The sequence below is a fragment of the Bombus vosnesenskii genome, unplaced genomic scaffold (genome assembly GCF_011952255.1).
Source record: "Bombus vosnesenskii isolate JDL3184/JDL3185 unplaced genomic scaffold, Bvos_JDL3184-5_v1.1 scf7180000013267, whole genome shotgun sequence".
Taxonomy (NCBI): Eukaryota; Metazoa; Arthropoda; class Insecta; order Hymenoptera; family Apidae; genus Bombus; species Bombus vosnesenskii.
In genome coordinates, this window is record NW_022882927.1 from 2,426,140 (window position 1) to 2,446,043 (window position 19,904).

At 39.6% G+C, this 19,904-nt stretch overlaps 3 protein-coding genes across 10 annotated transcripts in view; 2 read left to right on the top strand and 1 right to left on the bottom strand.

Moving 5' to 3' along the window:
- Positions 1 to 1,726: 1,726 nt before the first annotated feature.
- On the top strand, positions 1,727 to 4,677 carry LOC117230630. 2 transcript variants are annotated; one of them, XM_033488243.1, is made up of 3 exons: positions 1,727 to 2,130; positions 2,880 to 3,061; positions 4,181 to 4,677. In XM_033488243.1, the coding sequence occupies exons 1-3, from the start codon at positions 2,072 to 2,074 to the stop codon at positions 4,441 to 4,443; spliced, it is 504 nt and encodes a 167-aa protein (XP_033344134.1). In that variant the 5' UTR covers positions 1,727 to 2,071; the 3' UTR covers positions 4,444 to 4,677. The 2 variants fall into 2 exon arrangements, with proteins under 2 accessions (XP_033344134.1, XP_033344135.1); XM_033488244.1 differs by having other exon boundaries at positions 1,784 to 2,130; positions 2,883 to 3,061.
- A 4,127-nt stretch (positions 4,678 to 8,804) lies between these two features.
- LOC117230799 (proclotting enzyme-like) lies at positions 8,805 to 14,491 on the top strand. The gene is made up of 8 exons (XM_033488588.1): positions 8,805 to 8,990; positions 9,496 to 9,542; positions 9,828 to 9,961; positions 10,029 to 10,123; positions 10,309 to 10,570; positions 11,109 to 11,353; positions 11,981 to 12,141; positions 12,212 to 14,491. Exons 1-8 carry the CDS (start codon positions 8,891 to 8,893, stop codon positions 12,371 to 12,373), a joined length of 1,206 nt encoding a protein of 401 aa, XP_033344479.1. The 5' UTR covers positions 8,805 to 8,890; the 3' UTR covers positions 12,374 to 14,491.
- Positions 12,985 to 19,904, bottom strand: part of LOC117230795 (atrial natriuretic peptide receptor 1-like) — a 37,603-nt gene continuing 30,683 nt past the window's right edge. For 5 of the 7 annotated variants that reach the window (XM_033488579.1, XM_033488577.1, XM_033488582.1 and 2 more), the window contains 6 exons: positions 18,454 to 18,603; positions 18,081 to 18,273; positions 17,576 to 17,750; positions 17,065 to 17,163; positions 16,807 to 16,898; positions 12,985 to 16,721 (listed from right to left, as the gene is read on the bottom strand). In XM_033488579.1, coding sequence (XP_033344470.1) covers positions 15,969 to 16,721; positions 16,807 to 16,898; positions 17,065 to 17,163; positions 17,576 to 17,750; positions 18,081 to 18,273; positions 18,454 to 18,603 — 1,462 coding nt within the window. In that variant the 3' untranslated portion in view covers positions 12,985 to 15,968. The remainder of the gene's footprint in view (positions 16,722 to 16,806; positions 16,899 to 17,064; positions 17,164 to 17,575; positions 17,751 to 18,080; positions 18,274 to 18,453; positions 18,604 to 19,904) is intronic. The other 2 variants (XM_033488578.1, XM_033488576.1) reach the window with 1 other exon arrangement.

Below are 19,904 nucleotides of genomic sequence, written 5' to 3' on the forward strand. Positions count from 1 at the left end.
AGAAGAAACGCAGTTTATATTTTTTCAACGCGATCGAAGGGCAGAGAAAGGAGAAACATAGGGGAAGGGGAAAAGGAGAAGAAGATGGAAAAGAAGGTTCAAGGTCGTGAGGATGAAAGAAGCGCGTTTACCGTAGGAGTGGTCGTGTGGGGGGTCGATGCGTCGTGGCCTCGAGCGTATGTGTACGCGAGAACGGTTTCGGAACGGCCGCGTAATCCGAATCCGAATCCGAAACCAGTTTCTGCCCCGTGGGTCAACCAGACCCGTCCTCTTCTTCAACGTCGTCTCCCACCGCGTTCGACCCATGTTCGTCACTCCCCCGAACCGAGTCTCCCCCTTTCTATCACGGCGATACATCTCCTTTCGTTCGAATCGCCGCGATCATCTCGTATTTTTTCCATTCTGACGTTTTTCAACCATCATCGACCGATCACGATGATCTAATAATAGAAAAATCCTGATTGTTGCGTCGACGCGATACCTACGAACCGTTCTTTCTCGTTCTTTAAAGACGCGCGAATTAGCGAACAGTCGATGAACAGCGTTCGGAGACAAGATGTTCGTACGTGTATCATGTTCGTGTCCACTTTACGTAACACAAGCATATTTCGCGCAGTATGCGAATAAATGATAAACAGAACTGTTCGTCAAACGTAATAGTTGACTCATGTGTTTGCATCAAACGAACACGGTGCAGTACTTGAAATATTTTTCTAGATTTTGGGAATTTGTTACATGCAATATTCGTAAGAAAATCATAGAACGACTATAAAACGTTTGCCAACATCTTACAAAATGCTCGGTATCAGCTGGCGTCCTTTTCGCGAACTATCGAGCTTCAAAGTGGGAATACGATGTTGCTTCCGTTGGTGAACAGTACGCGAACTACCTGCGAGCTGCCCGAACAACTGGCGAACGGTTCAGGAAGATATTCAGGAAGTAGCTCGGGTCAATGTGAACCCGGCGTAATGTTTGTTTCTTCCGTCGATTCTATTATGTCGATATTATGAGTTTTTCGACGAACGTTTCATTTCCGTAGATAACCTTACGCCCTCTTATCCAACTCGGACGTCTCACAGAGAGGCATACACATGAGTGTTATAACGCGATCTTGTCAAGGACTTGGTTGCATCGTTTCGCGATTCCAGGAACAAGTACAGTCAGCGTGTACTGTAATGATTACAAGTAATAAATCAAATCGCTTCTTCAGTTCGTCGATTTTTATTATTTATGCCAAGTCCATACCGACCAGATTTGTTCACGAGCGGAAGCAACGTTATACGCACGCCTGCAACTGACGAGCAGGATAGAAGGAAAACGAGCTTGTTGTTGCGAATAAGCTCATTAATTTATCGTATTTTAGGCAAAACGATTGTCAAGAAGCATACGTATTTTTGACATTGCGTAGTTTCAATATTTCACGTAAATGCTAACTTCGTCTCGCGATATATACAATAGATTATTTCACAGTATAAAAATCGTGAATATTTTCATTTGACCGAGTAAACAACGAATGAAGAATGAGCGACGAGTAAAGTCAAGTGAGAAAGTCGTATTCTTAGGAATAATTTTCCCCGAAATAAGCAAGTGTCGAGTAACTTACGGATACGAGTGTACTTGATTCGCGTTACGTCAATGCCGAGCTTGAATTCAGTTTAGCTCAGCATTGACAGATAGAATGGATTCGCTGATTCTTTTTTAACTGATTGCGAGCGATGTCTCTGGTCGATACCGTCTACCACGATACCGCGCATAGTCGTCGACAGTGGATGATGCGCGTAGAATCGCGGTCGATAAATACGTAATTCTTGATGACGCGGCGCGCACAGCCAACGAAAGGTAATGGTTTGAACGTTAACACGGATAGAGATTTGAAGGGGGAAAGAAAGGCTTCTATTGCGCGCCTCACAGTCGTGCTTTACTTTCCGTGATCCCAGGATTACGCGATTCTCGCTTTAACTCGCGTGGGTGATGCACTGATCGCTTTGTGCTCTTACGAACAATACGGAATAACCAGAGAACCAGAGAACCAGAGAACCAGAAGAAAGACTGTAAAAGCCGGAAAGCAAAGATGAGAGGACGAATCAGCGTATTTTGCGCAGCGATGGTCGTTACGGTGATGTTGTGCAGGTTAGTCGATCGATAGCCGGTTCAGCGGCTTATGGACGCAATTAGCGGTGGGACTATTACGATACATATTGACGCTCGAATAATTCGATATCCGAGTACTTAGTCCATTAAAAGGTATCGAAATCGCGGGTTAGCATTAATTTTCAGTATCGATACCGATATCTGATGGAGCAACAGGTATATCAATTTATCCATCGATCCAACAGCAACCGAATATTTATCAAATACTTTACGAATACCGAAATAGATGATTTCATAAGTTATAAACATCCGAAAGCTTCGAAAATTTTATCTTTACTTTTGAAACTTCAACTTTTAAAACTTCGTATTGGTATCCACACTTTCGTACAAGTATCGATCAAGTAAATATCAAAGAGCTACCAATTTTTATCGATACCTACAACTGTTCACGAATGTCTTTGAACATTTCTAGAAATTTTTCACGAATATACATATACATATAAGAGTGTTTTTCCTATGCAAAATACTTTGAAATGTCATTAGTACGGACGCCAACTATCACGATTATATCAGCGAAGTTGTACGTCTTTGGATAAAATACCACATACGATATAGCGTCAAAATTCGTGAAGTTTCGATAAGTGTCAATGCGGTGTATTAGTCCCAACTATGGTCGCAATGTATGTTTTTATTAAAGCCAACTTTCTCCGGCGTTTTCTTCGTGCGTGCGAGAAATTACGTGGTCACAGCGTGCATTATTTTGAAGTAACGCGCACTTCGATTGGTAGCAGGTCCAGTGGACAAGTATACGCGGGAACGGATTGGCTGAGAGGTCTCCACGAGAATATCGGGGCGCTGAATAGAAACATTCAGCACAACGTAATGCAACTGAATCAACGGATACAAGAAACGGTGCAAGCAAACTCGGCACAGATTCATCGGGTAACGGAAAAACTGAACGAAGAATTAGGTACGGTGGAATTCCACTCAAATCAAGTAGTTGTTGGGACAAAATTTTAATTAACGTTCCATCAAATGAGCTTTTGCACATTTTGTTTTCTTTTTTTTTTTTTTTAATACTACATAATCAGTTATACAATGCGCTACAAAGAGCATTCTTGGCAAATGAAGCAACGGAGCGCTTTTATTAATCAAATTCTACGCTGCATTTTCATAGTATCAAATTTTTGTAGCGATATGAAAGTACTACTAAATGATACTAAATTTTATGTAGTTGCATCTAATTAAATGGTATGTAAATGCTACAGTAAGTAGAATTGTACTTACACTTTTGGCGCAGAAATACTTTTTGTAGGCATTGTACACGCATAATTCTCAAACGATGTAAGAATACTTGCCACGAATGCATTCGGTACATAATTTAGTCCTTACAGCTATGAGTAATGTGATTTCCTGCGTAATAGGCATGAGTAATTCCCCGATGATGACTATTATGTCTACCTGAAAGTGAACTACTACGTGAACAAGCGATCAGGTAGTGGGAGGAATCAGTAAACTTCTACTACTTACATCTATAAGCCCTAGACACGCAAATTAATGTCCCAATGGATTCAGATGGAATCTGAATACGGTAGAACTACATCCAATGGATGTAGTTCTACCGTACGCGATAAACGGATTACTCGACCTTTTCAAGTTCTTTCTTCGACTCAATGCTGGAAAATTACACCAATTACAGTTAAACGTTAACGTAAACGTTCCTTTCACTATCGACAAAGAGATCCGTTCTCTCTTCGCTTTTCAAGGCGATCGAATTTTTTATCTAATCGCAATATTTGCATCGCGCGTCTAATCGTTTCACTTTTTGAAATATCTTCCTAATTAAGTAAGCGATACGTTCAAAACTAAGATTACGTCTATTTATACGCAACTCGAATAATCGCATAAATTAATTATCGTGTCTATGTCTTAATGTCAACGACTATGAAATATGTTTCGCGCAAAATCTGTCGTTATGGATCCAGTTACGCTTTTCGTTGCATTATGTTCTTGTAGCATGTTGAATCTTAAAATTGCAATATCATGTTCTTTCCCCGTGCTCTTCAATAAGATAATGAAACTGTTCTAGCTCATGGTCCAGCTTCGGTGCACAAAATTGGAGGCAATAACGTGATTATATCTAACAACGATGGAATGAAGATCGTTCATTCTGGTCGCACCTCGGACGGAAAACCGTACGTTCGCGAGAGCACGGATAAAATCGTGGGCGACATTCTTCGACACGTGGAAAGAATTTACGACCCCACTATGAATACCTCAAAGGTGCTAGGCTACACGTTGGATTTGAGTGATCCCGACGCGAAGCCTATTCCGATAAGCAAATTTGCTTAATCGACGAACAATTGACGACCGATGGAAAGAAAAGATGATTCCTGCCGATCGACAAAGACACCTAATACAATATATGTAATTCTATATTTAATTCCAATACAATATATTCTACAGTAGAACATCGATTATGACGACACGCCGTGTGGACAATCGAATATATTTGTTTCCATTCGAGAGATCACATTTTTTTAATTATTCCATAAATATGAATATTAAACGGATCTTTCAAGACATTTTTTAATCGGATACGTATAGGACAAATCGACAAGTGCGTTTTTGTTAATTTTGGCGTCACTTGGTGGCAAAGATTATTGAAAAGAGAACAACTGATCGGGTTCAATAGGATAACTCTTCTAAAAATAGGCGGTGAAATTTGATATGAAATACGATTTTTATTAATCCATATTCTAATAATCGAGGTTTTACAGTTACTTGCGGTAATTTGAAATTGCCCGCAACTATGTATGTAAAAGTACGATATGAATAAATAAATGCATGAACAAGAAAGCCATGAGAAACTTCGTTGCACGATAAATTTTCGTCCATCCCGATTGCAATGTCGTCAATGTGACTTATATTCAAATTTTTGTAGAGAGAGGAAAGCTGGTCGACACGAAAAGTGTGTTACTTGAATGGTAAATGTTCCGCGAATATGCGTGTCAAAGTGGCGCCGAGAGAAACGAGAGATCGCACGCGGGGTGCCTTAAATGGAAGTGCCCCTGGCTTGTCCTCGATCTCGCGTTCTTCTCGCCTTCTCTTTCAACGCGTTTCTCTATTTCCCTTTCCCTCTTCCCGCCCTCTTTCGTCATTTCCCTACCTCTTTCTCTTCACCCCTGTCCTTTCCCCGCTATGCACAGGGAATTTATATTGTCCTTGATTTTATCACACCTAGAAAAGTCGAATCGGCAACACGATTCAGATTTACGATTCGATGAACTACTTGATAAATTTTCTAGCTATATAAGACAATCGCGATCACAGACAATTAGCAATCAACTCAATAATAAGTGAAATAAATTCTCAAAACTGCGTTATCCAAGTATTTCATTGTGATATATTTTTTACTTCCTTTTAAATACAATATGAAATTATTTAAAAACGGTACCTCCATCCGATTTGAAAAATATTTATTATTAACAAACAACATATTTAGCAATTTTTTCAATTACAAACACTCTGGTAATAAAGAATGCTGAAAAAGAAATGATTCTAAATAGCCAGAAGAGCTATCAAAGTATTTACCTCAATGTAAACGAATAAGTGGAATATCCAGTGGAATATCCATTCTATTTCGCAACTCTAATTTATTACATGGAACTATGAAATATAAAGGAAAATTCTCAAAACAAACCGCAACGAGTACTTTATCATTTTTACAATATTAATCAACTTACTATCGACTGAGAGACAAGGAAAGAAAAAGATAAATTCCCCGGTTAATTATTTGCACAACACTAGTAACTATTAATCTATGCACTCATAATTACATGTTCGCAACACTAATAACGGTCCAGTGTAGCCATATAGGGGACTACTGGTGAAACTGCATCTGATGATCCAGGAGCAGCAACGGTGCTTCCACAGTCAAATGGGAGAAATATGAGCATGATATAGGCGCAACACTACTTTGAAAGACGCGATCATTCATCAACGCAACTTTAACCAGGCAACTAATTAAAATGAACGCGACGAAAACAAAAATAAAATTAATATCTATAACATGAAGAAAAAGCTGATTGAAACATCGTACTACTACAAACTTCAATACTGTAAGTCGATGATAAAATTCTATATCCTACTTTAAAGGGAACAAGAAACTTGAAATAAGTATTAAGAAAGAAATTCTGACAATTTCTAATTAAAATTGCTAAATACAATCGCGATTGTCATATTTTGCAATACTAAAATCAACGCGAATACCATTTCTTCCTAATACAAAAAACGCTAACGCTAATAAAAAAATAGGCGGTTTGTTCAATGCAATGGAAGGTCGACATATCCCAGTGCAACCATTTAAGAGGTTGCTGATTGTTCGACCGTTTCGAGGAGGGACGCGATCGCGAGATAACGCGTCAACGAGAGGCGTAAATTCCCGTTACGATGAGACAATCGACGCCACGAATTCAGTCGATCCCCTATTTCGGTTAAGAGAATAGAAGTGGTTGATTAATATTAACACTTGGTTAACAATTGAAATAACACTTTATTTCTAACAACTTCGAATACGACAAGTCTGCGAATGTATCGCGTGTATCGTTGCGAAAATACAAAGATTTGATCGCAAGTTAAGATGTGCTCAGCGAGAACTGTCGCTAGCAAGTAAGTTTTGGAGGAAAAACTAGCGATAGGTGTGTCCAGCGCACAAGGCAAGCGGATTCGTTGATTGTGATTTTCGTAAAGGAAGCCAAGGTCACGGCCATCGCTTTTAATTGGATAAAAACTGATGGGTAGGGTTAATGCTGGCCGCCCCCTATTGAAGGTCGCTAGCAGGTAAAAACGGCCCCCGAGTGCTGTATATGGTACGAAATATTCGGTTCATTATGTAATCTACAGGGCTGAGTAATAATTCTAAGGAACCTCTCGAGTTGCAAGTTAAAGATTTTAAAAGTCATGATCGTAAAAACGCTGTGTTTATGGCGGTTCCTTAAGATTAGGTTTACCCAGATAGTAACCTGACCGAGGGACAGATTCTTTGTTTGACGTCGGATCACACAACGTAACACCGATGAACGGTCACATTTGTACAGCTCTTGTAGCTGTATCCGAGTGATCCAGTAACAGTCTCCGACAAATGTAGATTTTGAGCATTTTATAAACGCAACTCTACTTGACAAAACGCGATCATTCATTATCGCAACGCTAAAAGGAAAATTAATCAGAAATCACGATAGGATGATATCGCGAAGCTAACTCTTAAAGCGAATTCATGGAAATTAGTATTTACTATATGAAAAAACTTCGTCAAGTATCCTGACGTTGCAACCTGCATTACTACAAAATTAATTAAAAACTAACATTTTTATAATCGAATTTTAAACAATAGAAAATAGGATAAATTATGACACGTACAATTTTCTAAGAAGTTCTAAAAATTCATAATAAAAATTGTAAAAGACTATCGCGACATCATAATTGGCAACTCTAAAGCAAACACGATTAGCATTTTGTCGCAAATCTAATTCAAACCGTGATCATTCTCTCGCGACACTAATAAAAAGCCGCGATATTATATCGTAGTTCCAATTCAACCCGTAAATAATATCACGCAACACTAATGAGAAAAACCGCGATTTGCCCAATGTGATGATGGTCCGATACATACATCGGCCAAAAAAAGAACTACTACTACCACTTCCACCCCCACTACCGCCGCCACCACCATTCCTTCAACACTCAAAACCACATTTGTCCACTGATACCGATACACATCGGCCGACTACCACTTCCACCCCCACCGCCCACCCCACCACCTCCCCTTCCACTACCCTTTTCCACCACCCATTGTTTTTATCCAGGGATCATACCCCATTTGAATGAAAAAATAAGAAATCGCGAAACGAAGAGCAGGTTTGAAAGGTGATTTAATAAGAAATTCGAATACTGTCGATTACAAACAAACGAACCATTAAACAAACGTGTATTTGTTAAACATACCTGATAATAATCTATAAAAGGCGAAGAATTATTACGAAGTTGAAATCACGCATTTCGTTCATACGTAATAGCACGTACGAACGTCATGCTTGCCGGTACTGAACTAATGTTTCGTCCCGCCAAAACCTCGCCTAGCTGACTGCTGATTGCTCGAGGAGGCACGATTTCTTCTCAATTAAAATCGGCGCGAGAAATTAAAATATCGCACACTGTGAACATTTCCTTAATTGTGACAGTGACTATAAATATAACTGGAGTCAAATATCTTTTGTGCAAAAGTTCTTGCACATTATTGTAAGTTTGCTTGATATAACGTAAAATAAATTAGAATTTGAACTACTTTAAGTTTTAGACTTACACCATTTTCATAATCATCGACGTAATTAAATTAAAATATTATCAATTCAGATAGGTATAAGGAATTTTGAATGTTTTGCTTTTAACTTTATAACAAGTATGAAGAAAAAAGAGGAAAGGAAGGCAAGAGGAGAAAAGAAAAGTAAATTTTACGCACCTTATCTACAATCGTAACACAGAATGTATACGGTCTAACATTTATGATCGAAGTTGATTGATAGAAATCACATCAAGACGGCGTAGCGCCTCGGTTTCTACAAACGAGAGACTCGAGTGTATAGCGGGTTGCATGCCTAGGCAATATGCACGTGTATATAAGAGAACGTTTGCTATTCGTTTTGGCTGTTTCATTCGATCTCTACCACGGTTCTCTCTGACGTTCTGGCAAACAAATCATTTTCGTCGATGCAGTTGGTAATTAAGAAGAAGCTAAGAGATGGAAATTCGAAAGAAGTTAATGCAATCAACGTTTCTTTTTTGCGTTTTCTGCGCAATGTCACTTGCTCGATCTTCCAGCTATGGCAAAAACACGACAGGTAAGTTACTTTGTACTTTTTCCGCGTAAAGACACTGTTTCCTTCGATGATATTTCTTTAACCTGTTATTCTCATAATAAGTTCTTCAATTAGCAATATTCTAAACTTTTCTGTCTCGCATCGTTTCAGGTTTCATCTCACGATAATAAATTGTATTATATTTATTTATATTATATTTGCGAGAACCATACTCGACCAAATTAAAGTTAATTTGACTTTATTAGTTTCAAATTTCGAGATTGTAACATTTTCTAGTTAAATGGTAATCCGATTAAAAAATTGATACGGATACAGACGGGTTTCTACGAAAGAACCGTGTGTATATCCCAGCTCATGCTAGTTGGCGAACGAGAAAGCTCGTAGCATAAATGCTTAACATAGATTCGTGTGCTAGAGAGAAAATTTTTTGTTTTGTTCATAAACGGAAGCACTGGTTGCAAATAGATTTATCTGTTCTGGACATCCTCCGATCGCTATCGTTGATCGTTTGTTCTGTCATTGATAGATTTTGCAGAGCATATCCATCACCAAAGAGCCTCTTCAACTGGAATGGTACGTAAAACTTAACGATAATTAGATTGCGGACGTTTATGCATTTTTTTATACGTTTTCACAAACACGATTAAAAAAATGAATTCTAAAATGAGATTTTATACATCCTCCAAATATTATAATAAATACGTTACTTCGTAAATCTTCCATATTTTTGCATATTATGTGTAGTTTGTACATTTTCGCTATTTATATTTCTTGCAGATACATAAATATCCGCAGCGTAGTCATAAGATAAATGTAAAACGTGATAGCTTAAGCAGAAGAGAATTTGCATTTACATAGGTACCGACGTCTTCGAAGTGTGCCGGATTGAACAACGAATCGGGTCACTGCGAGCACTTGAAACGGTGCTTATCTCATGAGTATGGCTCAAACTTTACGCTGGCTATAAATCACTCGTGCGTAATCGACCAAACGTAAGTGTTTAATTCGTTTCCCTGCGTGAAAGTTTGAAACGGATTGAATCTAATGGAATTGAAACAGATACACAGGCATTTGTTGCTCGAGACACGGGAACGAAACGCGTACAAATTCTATGGTAGACGAGGATTTTGTCGACACTCTTCCGCAGATTGCTGGTACGTATGTAACGATCTGTCGAGCAAAAAGGGCACGCGTCGTATCGTAAGTATTGGCACATTTGTCGATTTCATATGAAATATGCAAATTGATCATTTAAATTGTTAAGAGGGCGATAAACAAATTCGTTTCCACTGGAATATAATTTATAGACGGAGTGGTAATAGCTGGCTATTCGTTTCAGCGAGTGACGATAAGAAACAAAACGAGGTGAGAATCGTTTGGTCGGGCGAGCATAGAACGACAACGTCTCGGCCTAAAAATCCGGCATTGAGAGGATGCGGAACTACATTGAAAAGTCAAAGCAAGTTGGTGGGCGGTAGACCGGCCTATCCCACGAAATGGCCCTGGATGGTGGCTCTTCTTACAACGGATAACGCTTACTATTGTGGCGGTGTGCTCGTCACCGATAGACACGTTTTAACTGCTGCCCACTGCGTTTACAGGTAAATTTTCGTCCCGTAGATTAGGAATTTTACTCAATATGGTAATGCGAAGACCATCGATGTATCTTACAAGATGGCCATAAAAAGGAACGTTCCGTATATTCTTTAAAGAAGTAAGAAAATACAAACATAAGTTCTTCGATGTTATAAAAATGTCGGCTACATTATTTAACGACTTTATGAATGCATCGAGATACCATCGATAACTTATTTTTATTGCTTTTACGTGGCAGATCTGCAGCACAATTGCTCGTAGCGTGAACGTATATATCGATTCAAAGTACGTCGTTTATCATAGGAAACTAGCTAATTTTACTTGTGTTTTTTTTGGTGATCTTCGACAACTAGTTGGTTGCTACGATCGCGTGTACAAGATCTCATATTTCCTTAAACCTAAAGATAGTCAAGAACCTGACCAGTTCTCCATACGCAGGTTCTGAACGGAACGTTCTCTCCTTTACCTCTTCCTCGCGTTTCATCCTCCTGGTTTTCAGTACAAAGGCATAATGTTAATTAAAGTTTCCCTTTTGTTGGTCAGATTTGGACCGCAGGACATCAAAGTCAGGCTCGGAGAATACGATTTCGCGACGAGCGAAGAAACGAGAGCCGTGGATTTCACGATTTCCGAAATACGTATACATCGAGACTTTGTTCTTGACACTTTCGCAAATGACATAGCGATAGTGAAACTGTATCTACCGACCGTCTTCGACAGTTACATTTGGCCCGTGTGTCTGCCACCAATCGGTCAAACGTTCGAGTACAAGGACGCAGTTATAACAGGTATCCTTTCCGTTTTCGCTGTGCCCGTTAGCTGTTCTCCACACTATTTTACATTATTTTCGAAACACCAGTTTCGATGATTCTCGAACACGTAAAGTCCAATTTAGAACGACTCTCTCCTCTCGCGAAAACGTCGCACTCTCTTAGTTTCCGAGATATTCGCGAAGAACTGCCGGTATCACTACAGTGAATTCTTATCTCAGTGAATTCAAACTTGATTCTTATCTCTTTTTTTATAGTTTATACAGGCTTGGATTAAGTGTCATTTTAAGTGTGGTCGATACTGACGCCTACGCTGCGGCGGACGCGCAATTATATGCTGAATTCACTATAGTCGTACCGATAATTTTTCACGAGTATCTTAGGAACTGTTACAAGAGAGTTGGACATTTTCCTGAGGGCAGAAAATTGTTCCAAATGTTGAGTTTTACAACGTATTAGAAAATCATAGAAATTCATGTCGAGGGTAAGCTTCGAAATAATTCGAAATAAACCATATTGTCTCGTCGGATTAACAAAAATATGGGAAGTATAAAGAATATAAAAAAATACGATCATTGATCGAAGCATTGATCGAAGCTGATACAAGAGACGCATCAGGATTACAATCGATGGTTAAAAATTTAGGTTGGGGCGCACGCTACTACGGAGGCTCCCATAGTCCGGTTTTGATGGAAGTCGAGGTCCCAGTATGGCCGCAGAGTAAATGTACGAGCAGCATCGCTCGACGAATTGCTAATACGACGATTTGCGCCGGCGCTTACAACGGCGGAGGCGACGCTTGTCAGGTATGTAGGAGACCTTGATACGATCAGGAACAAAGCTAATATTCCGGCCAATGACTACGTTCGTGTACAGGGTGACTCCGGTGGACCACTCCTTCATCAGCTTGCAAATGGCAGATGGGTAAATATCGGAATAGTATCTTGGGGTATTCGATGCGGAGAACCTGGACGTCCTGGAATATACACACGCGTTAATTCCTATCTTGATTGGATATTCGAGAATGCTGTATTCTAAGCCTAGGATCGCATTTAATTTGTTAAGCGAGTGTCCCCTTATAATTACGAAATTACTAAAATTATTAAAAGTTAAGACAAGTCCAGACGAAAGACAAAGCAACTTCGGTTTGGTCGGTTTTAATTTTTGCAAATGTAAAAATGGCTCGTTTCCGATAGAAGCCTAATCTAATCTAAGAATCTGGAATCTGGAATCTAAGATCTAAGTGATATGTAAAAAAAAAAAAAAAAAAATAGGAGATTCTAAGATAAAGATATCGTGTCAGAGAAATTTTAATTTAAAAAGATTAACGACTTAACTCGTAAAATTTCGGATGTTGATGTAAATAACGATGCGAAAATCAAAATTTAAACAGCTCAGGTTTCTAAATAGCTGAAATAATTATGAGTTTTTGTATCAATAAACTTTGAAACGTTGAAAAGCAACGGAATGATAGAAAACTAATTATCAAGACCACACGAAGGAAAAGGTAAAACTTTAGTTACCTTGGATGTTTTAAAATCGTGAAATATGTTGCTGCTGTCAGGACAGATTTCGTGTTTTCTTGCTTGGTTTCTTTATTCCTTACGTCGATCGTACAGGGACACGAATCGAAGAGGAGTCTGGTATGGTGCGTGGAAACGAAGAAATTTTATTTTCCGAATATCGATTGTTACATCGTTCAAAAAGAGATTGACACGAATAGAGAGAAATTCGATTCTTAGGACGTGTGTGGCCGCAATTTTTATATGTATGTACTTTCTTTTATGGCGTGGACGCGCATATAAGCAGCCACGCGCGTGCACGACGCTATGCGACCGATTTTCGCATGACGAGTAAGCGTTGGAAGATTCCACGATTGAATCTCCATTATTTGATAACTGACTTTCCGATGAGGTCCAGCCTCTCTTTTCCTTTATATACACCGATATACTTATAACTTCAACTCTTCATAAATGAATATATATGTGTATGCGTGAATGCGCGCTCATGCGTACGTATACAGTGTGTCCCAGAGTTTAACAACCAAACTTTGCCAGTGTATTCTATGGATACGATCCAGTAGAAAATGTTACACAAAGCTTAGCTATGAAGCGTTGAGATACCCTATATATGTAGATTTATGTGTGAGAATCATTATACATAGAGTGTCACGCCTAAAACAGGTCACCTAATTATCTTCGGCATCTTAGAGCATACAAAGAGTATATTACGCTACCAGTCATAAATATTAAAACATCCCATTGACATTTAGTACAAACTGTGTTTAGTCGTTCATTCGTGTTATACATATGCGTTATAACATAAAATAGTACATGGATTAAAATTCATTGGTAATTCTGTATGCACATTCGCGTTTTGTATGAAACCAATTAAATGGAATCTAAGCAGAGATTTGCTTCGACCACTAAATGTTCTAATGAGTATATACCACGTATATGTTATATATTTTTGCACACTGTGCGTATTATACGCCTTTAAATTTCCATGGGGATATATAAAAATCCGCAATCTATTCGTTGGAATTTTCCAAGAAACGTAACGAATACATATTTCGATACTTATGGCCAGTAGCGTACATGAATATAATTTAAATTTGTATCAAAGGTCGTATGCTCTCTATACGGTATTCCGAATTTAGTTTCGCGGAGTTCGTATGCAGTTTGTCGAACTTCGTAGACGCGCACGAGGTTTTTTAAGAAACCAGAAGACAAATGGGTGGCCTCTTTCGAATCGGGCATACCGTATACGTATATTAAATATACGCTCGTTTTCATCAAACATAGAAACATGTGCGCGTAAAATTTCCATTTTTGCAAACGTATAACATTATGTCTATACTTTAACATTCTTCCTCCATTATTTTCCACTCTGATCGCTCGTCTTCTCCGAAATGTTCGATCCGAGGGTGCCTACTACATTCTAACGGGACGTGTTTCGATCGAATCGACGAAAATCAATAGCGATAGGATACATGCTACGCTGAAGGGAACGCGGAAGACAAAGTATTCGATCGATTTTTCTAATATTCAAAGTTACATTCGTATGTACCCTTTTCGTAATTTCTTTTCAATTCAAAACTCACGACCACTCCCCTCTGCCGTTGCTGTCCTCTTTTGGCTTTTCGATCGATTTCCGCGCACGCGCAAAAATAATCCGTTTTACGACGTGTCTCGCATTTTAGACTTTAATGGTTTCTCTATTGAAAGCGCTGGTCCTTGAAATGTGTTGACGTTATCCGTCGAAATACGAAGCGGATATCTGGAAAAGAGAAAGAGAGAGAGAGAGAGGGGGGGAGGGAAGAAGGGAGAGAGGAAGAGAGAGAGAGAGAGAGAGAGAATGGGATGAGGATGGAAGAGAAGGATCGAAAGGAGGAGAAGGGTGGAAAGAAGGGGAAAGTGATGGCAGGAAAAGAGGGAGGGAGAGAGACGAACTTTCACACGCGAGGAACTGGATGGTTCTCGCTTTTCCATCGGGAGGACAGAGTATACATAGTATGTTGTGTATGTATGTATAGTAAAAGGAAGCGATATAGCAAAGTCGGTCAGTAGATAAAATTTTCAAGTTTCGTTGACATAAGCATGTACTTGTTAGTGCCTTATTTAGGCCGTAGAATATGAATCAGTTCTTCCTTCGTAGTATATTTTAACGATAATTTGTCTCCTTGAAAAGAAGAATGCTTATACAGTAGAACCCAATTTATTGAAATGGATCAAAAGCTGAAATAGTTTAAATAATCGAACAGCTCCGGTAATAGAAGTTTACTAGCCGTTCCCTTCAGTCCTTGCTATTAGTTGGATAATTATAACAGAAGCAGGACCCTGTTCGACGATAATTTAACAACTAATAATATTTGTAAATTGACAAGTTACACGTTATAGCTTAGGGACTTCTCTCGTAGAACTTGTTAATGTTATAACAAATAGCCCGATCACATGACTTATAATTTCCTTTTAAACGACCCTAACGTTCGGAAGTCAGGAATCGCGTTCCATCTTTGACACGTAAAATTTCTTACGAATACAAACAAATGATCGCATAATTCGCTATAGAAATACACACGTATATAACTAAACTTATACTCTGCCATAGTTGGAATAATAGTTAAGTCAAGTCGTAACTTCGTATATCTCTAGCAGAGCACTAACTCGCAGCTATAAACGAAATACGGATAAACGAGGTTCTACTGTAACTCGTTCCTAACTTCTATTCTAAAAGCTCTAAGTGAACTGCTAACGATAATAGAAATTGATTTCAATTGTACAATCGAGTTATACGACCTCGGCTGCGGCTAGATCAATTAGTGACCCCCTACTTAACGCTTCGCTTTACGAGCTCACTACTACTACTATATCGCTTCCACCTACGTTACATCCCTCCGCGCAACTCCCTCCGTCCCTCCACGTAATAAATAACGATCGTGTTCCCGTAATGTTCATTTTTACTTCGAAAGATATCCTTTCGAACGTGTGGACCCAAATTTCGATCGGAATCGCCGATCGTCGGAGGATGCTTAGCTGCTAGTCTACACGAAACGATGATACACGTATTACGATGAAGTCGACTTCTCGACGAGAGATCGCAAAGTGTGGTACAAGAATCGAGGGGAACGGAACTAGACTCGCGAGGGGGGTGTCGTGGGTACGAGGAGCGGCGCGTTTGGGCCGCTTTCCGTGTGATTTGGCACGCTCTCGCCGGCTTGATAAGAACGCCGCCCTTGAGACACGACGTTGCTCGATGTCGAACTCACGGATGAACGATTCCGAGACGGCGAACCATCCACGAACGAACCGTTACCTATCGTACGGCCGCGGCTCGCCACGCCGTTTCCCGTCGCAAACGCGCCGTTTCCTCCATTGTTGTTTCCACCACTGTTATTGTTGTTCCACTCTCCACCGGCACCACCACCACCACCTTCGTCGCTACCACCGCGACCACTGTCGCCACCATTTCCCTCGTTGCTGCCTCCCTTACGATTTTGCGTCGAAGCCTCGCGTTGATTTGCAATTTGCTGTCGATGAGGAATTTGTTGTTGATTCTTCTGCTGGTTCGATTGCGATCGTTGTTGCTCTTGGAGACCTTTCTGAACTGTACGACGATTTTGATCCTGGCAATTCTGTTGCGAGGATTGCAAGGATCGAATGTCTTGTATCTTTGGTTGTACTACTGGATCAGGTCGACGCGACGACAAGCTTGTAACATCTTCGTGCGGAGGGTCGATCGTTGTTGAGATCGGAGTACTTGTCGTCGCGATCGTTGTCATGGCTGTCACTGTCGTTGCCGGCGAGGATAAGGAAACGCTTGGCTGTTGAATATTGTTCACTGGCTTTTCGCCGATCAACCAGTACGTGGTCATCGTGCCTTTACCCTGAAAATTGAAAGACGAATCGTGACCTCTCGTCGTGTTTTTCGACGCGTGTTTCTCACTTTCTTAGATTAGTCGAAAGCCTTACCTTCAGAGTAACCTCGCCTCTACAAACGAGCTCGAAAGTTTCAAAAGTATCCAGGATTTCCTTCGTTTTTGGACTAACGTGGATCATTAGAGCTACGAGTAAAGAAAATGTATTAATATTGGGATGAACCTTTTTGCAATTGTTTAACTGTACAAGAGTTAAAATTATAATTAATGTATTTGTTAAAAAACTCTAATTAAAAAAATGAAATCCGTGTGAAAAGGATTGATCTTGAAAAAGGTACAACTATTGAATTACCTTCTCCATTACTCTCCATCCTAGATGCGGTATTGACAGTGTCGCCGAATAGGCAATACCTGGGCATCTTTAAGCCAACTACACCAGCCACGCAAGGTCCTGAAATTGCGACCAGTCTTTCATACACGCGTCTACGAATGTTTAATATGCGAGTTGCGACAACATGCAATCACGCGCATAGTATACAACTTGCAGCATATCAATTTATGAATACTGATCAACCATATTGCGGTTCTAGAGTATGTATGTTTCAATGTTACTCTTATTTAAACGAGCAAAAGGACTCTAAGAGAAACTTTAGCGTGCCCATACTTAAAATAAGAGATAAGAAAGAAAATAAGAAGTTTGGAGAAATTTTTTATCGATAGAGTAACACGTTTGAAAATGATTTCGAACGAAGGAATGCACGGCCGATATTATATTTTCCGGTATTGTTAAATAAATGCTAAATTTCATCTTGCGCAGAGAATAACGAAGGAGAAAGACAAGCTACGGAGATATTCGATCTTACCAGTATGCATTCCAATTCGAAGTTTCAATTGCTCGTTCGGTCTGTGACGTATACTAAACGTCATCACGGTATCTCTTAAGGCTAAGCTCATCCTGGCAATTTCTCTGGCATGATTCGTTCCATTCCTCACCGGTAATCCTGACACTACCATATAAGCGTCGCCAATTGTCTCCACCTAGAAAATACATCGAGTCGTGTCTCACTACACGATTCGATTCGATAGTAATCATCGTACGTACAAATCTACGCGACATTGAAAGGACGATCGATGACGATATCTTCGTATACAGAATGGTAAACGTCTGAACTGAATCGAGTAACTTTGTTTCCACGTGTGAAAATGTCACTTATCTCAAACGACAGAAAAAGCTAAAAGTATAACAAGGTTTCTTAGTTTCTATTCTCGTTGCTCGATCTTTCTTGCGAGGTATCGTCCTCCGCATAATCCTTTTGCTGCTAATCGAGATTCCAGGCTGCAGAATGTACTAGAAAATTGTAACTTCACCTTGTAAACGTCAAAGTTCTCGATGATGGAGTCGAAACACGTGTATAGATCGTTGAGTAAATCCACCACTTGAAGAGGCGTACTCTCTGCGGAGAGCTTCGTAAATCCTACGATATCGCTAAAGTAGATCGTCACTTGGTCGTACGTTTCGGCTATTACGCTTTGGCCGAGTATCAACTGGGACGCGACAGATCTGGAAATTTCGTTGAAAAAAATCTACGAGTACTGCAGATAGAAGCGATCGATGGAAGCGAGATCGTAAAGTGGAGCGCTATGAAAGGCTACCGATTGATCTAAGCGCAACCTTCTGTCTGTACGCATGCCACGTGCACGCGGTCTACGAGTTGCGAATAATATCAACGATTCTACTTACTTTGGTAACAACTGATAAAGGAGTTCCTCGCATTTACGTTTTTCCTCGAAGTAGTCGGCGGTACGTTCCTCTACCAGAGTCTCCAAATTGGTTGCGTATTGTTCCATACGAGAGAGCAAGTTGTCGAGGATGTTGCTGCTCTCGTAGTCTCTGCAACGAGATAGAATTCTTTCTCTGCTCGTCGTTCGAACAAGTCCTTAATTGTTATCCCGTTGCCCGAGCCAGCGATAAGGCAGTGACGACAAAACAGTGTATTTTTCAACATAGACTTCGTAGTATCGCTAGTTTTGGAGAAGTTTAAGCGCCGGGTTGGAATTTGTTTCGAGTTCGCTACGTTCGATCGTGAACAAGTTTCCGGCGATGTATACTTGAAGATAGTCTGTTTAATTAGTTGTTCGTGGCGTGCTAAACGACTAAATATATCGCATTCTCTGCGAGAATTTTATTTCAATAAAAAATATTTGTTAGAAGGTAAAACGTTTGTTGAATCAATGTTGGTAGTCTTAATTGCGATTATCATAATATTCAGGAGCACGTGTGTATTACTTCTAGAGTGTATTTTTAGAAGTTATTTCATTTACTCTATTAATCCTTGTATAATACCTCTTTGATTACAGAATTCTATCATAGAATTATCTGAATTATCGTCTCGCTTCTGATATCTTTTCTTGCTAAAGCTAAAATACACGATATATCTCTCATTCTTCCGTTATTACAGACTAGTAGTGTCGGGTGATATACAACGGATTTTATTATTCTGTGCAAAGTTCAAAGTTGAATCTTAAGCCGTTGAATCTTAGTTGACCCAAATAATCCCTATCTTATTTTAACGCGTTGCCGCGACAAATGCTGATCGTTTGTCCACCCTCGTTTACTTTTTTCCTACCAAAGGAAGAAAGGTTTGTATCCAAGAATCTCCGCTATGTGAATTCGCAAACACTTTTAGGAAAAGAATATCGCTAGCGACTGTAGCGTGATTCGACACGAGAGCTGACAATTATGTCAATATTGGAAGAGTAGCTGACGAGGGCGAGAAAAACCAGAGAACGTACATCCCCATCCATAAGCATTAAGACACAAAGGGAACGAGATAAATCTGTCCAATTATTAGACAAACATTAAAATTCTCGAGAATTATTAATCGCTTCGTTCGGATTCTTACATTCTTAGTTTACATTTACGATCGTATTCTTAGTAAACAATGTACAGGTTCGACGTCGTAATAAAAATGTCACGTTAAAAAATTATCGTTCACAGCTTGCGAAGATTAAATTACTTACACGGTAGAACTTTACTTATCCGATTGTACGTTTAAAAATAATCCTCAACTGAGAGCTTTATACTACTTGTCTTAACGTCTCCTAGTCTTCGTGCCTCGAATAAATCTCGTAAGCAGCGCCCACTTTCTCATACATACTCTACCTAATAAAGTTAAACGTTTTCCTCGTCTA

Excerpts from the sequence above, each read along its gene's own strand:
- LOC117230799 (XM_033488588.1), top strand. The coding sequence starts at position 8,891 with ATGGAAATTCGAAAGAAGTTAATGCAATCAACGTTTCTTTTTTGCGTT. Across the intron at positions 8,991-9,495 it reads CTATGGCAAAAACACGACAG|ATTTTGCAGAGCATATCCAT; the intron begins GTAAGTTACTTT and ends TGTCATTGATAG. Across the intron at positions 10,124-10,308 it reads CACTCTTCCGCAGATTGCTG|CGAGTGACGATAAGAAACAA; the intron begins GTACGTATGTAA and ends TATTCGTTTCAG.
- LOC117230630 (XM_033488243.1), top strand. The coding sequence starts at position 2,072 with ATGAGAGGACGAATCAGCGTATTTTGCGCAGCGATGGTCGTTACGGTG. Across the intron at positions 2,131-2,879 it reads GTTACGGTGATGTTGTGCAG|CAGGTCCAGTGGACAAGTAT; the intron begins GTTAGTCGATCG and ends TTCGATTGGTAG. Across the intron at positions 3,062-4,180 it reads AAAACTGAACGAAGAATTAG|CTCATGGTCCAGCTTCGGTG; the intron begins GTACGGTGGAAT and ends AAACTGTTCTAG.